The sequence below is a fragment of the Charadrius vociferus genome, unplaced genomic scaffold (genome assembly GCF_000708025.1).
Source record: "Charadrius vociferus isolate BGI_N301 unplaced genomic scaffold, ASM70802v2 scaffold428, whole genome shotgun sequence".
NCBI lineage: Eukaryota > Metazoa > Chordata > Aves > Charadriiformes > Charadriidae > Charadrius > Charadrius vociferus.
Genome location: NW_009649712.1, coordinates 178944 through 179210, shown reverse-complemented (window position 1 = coordinate 179210; position 267 = coordinate 178944). Strand labels below are relative to the sequence as shown.

The 267-nt window shown below is 64.0% G+C and overlaps 1 protein-coding gene across 1 annotated transcript in view; it reads right to left on the bottom strand.

Moving 5' to 3' along the window:
* The window catches only part of LOC104291472 (inositol 1,4,5-trisphosphate receptor-interacting protein-like 1), a 7391-nt gene that overhangs the window by 2978 nt on the left and 4146 nt on the right, over window positions 1-267 (bottom strand). The window contains exon 2 of the mRNA XM_009890708.1: window positions 6-176. Within this exon, the coding sequence (XP_009889010.1) occupies window positions 6-176 (171 nt within the window). The remainder of the gene's footprint in view (window positions 1-5; window positions 177-267) is intronic.

Genomic DNA, 267 nt, shown 5'->3' with positions numbered 1-267 from the left:
CAGGCAGAGGTGCTCTGCTCCAGCTCCCGCAGCAGCCGAGTCATCTCCCGGCTCAGGTGCTCCGCATGCTGCTGCACGCGCTCGCGCGTGGCCTCATCCAGCTCATAGCCCACCTTCTGTGGGAGCTGGATGATGCTTTGCACAACCAACACGAAGAACTTGGTTGCATCCATGACCTGCAGGAGGAGAGACAGAAGGGGTTCAGTGGGGCTGGGAGGGAGGGAGGAATGGAGCTGGCGGTGGGGACAGCGTGGCCGGGAGCCGGAG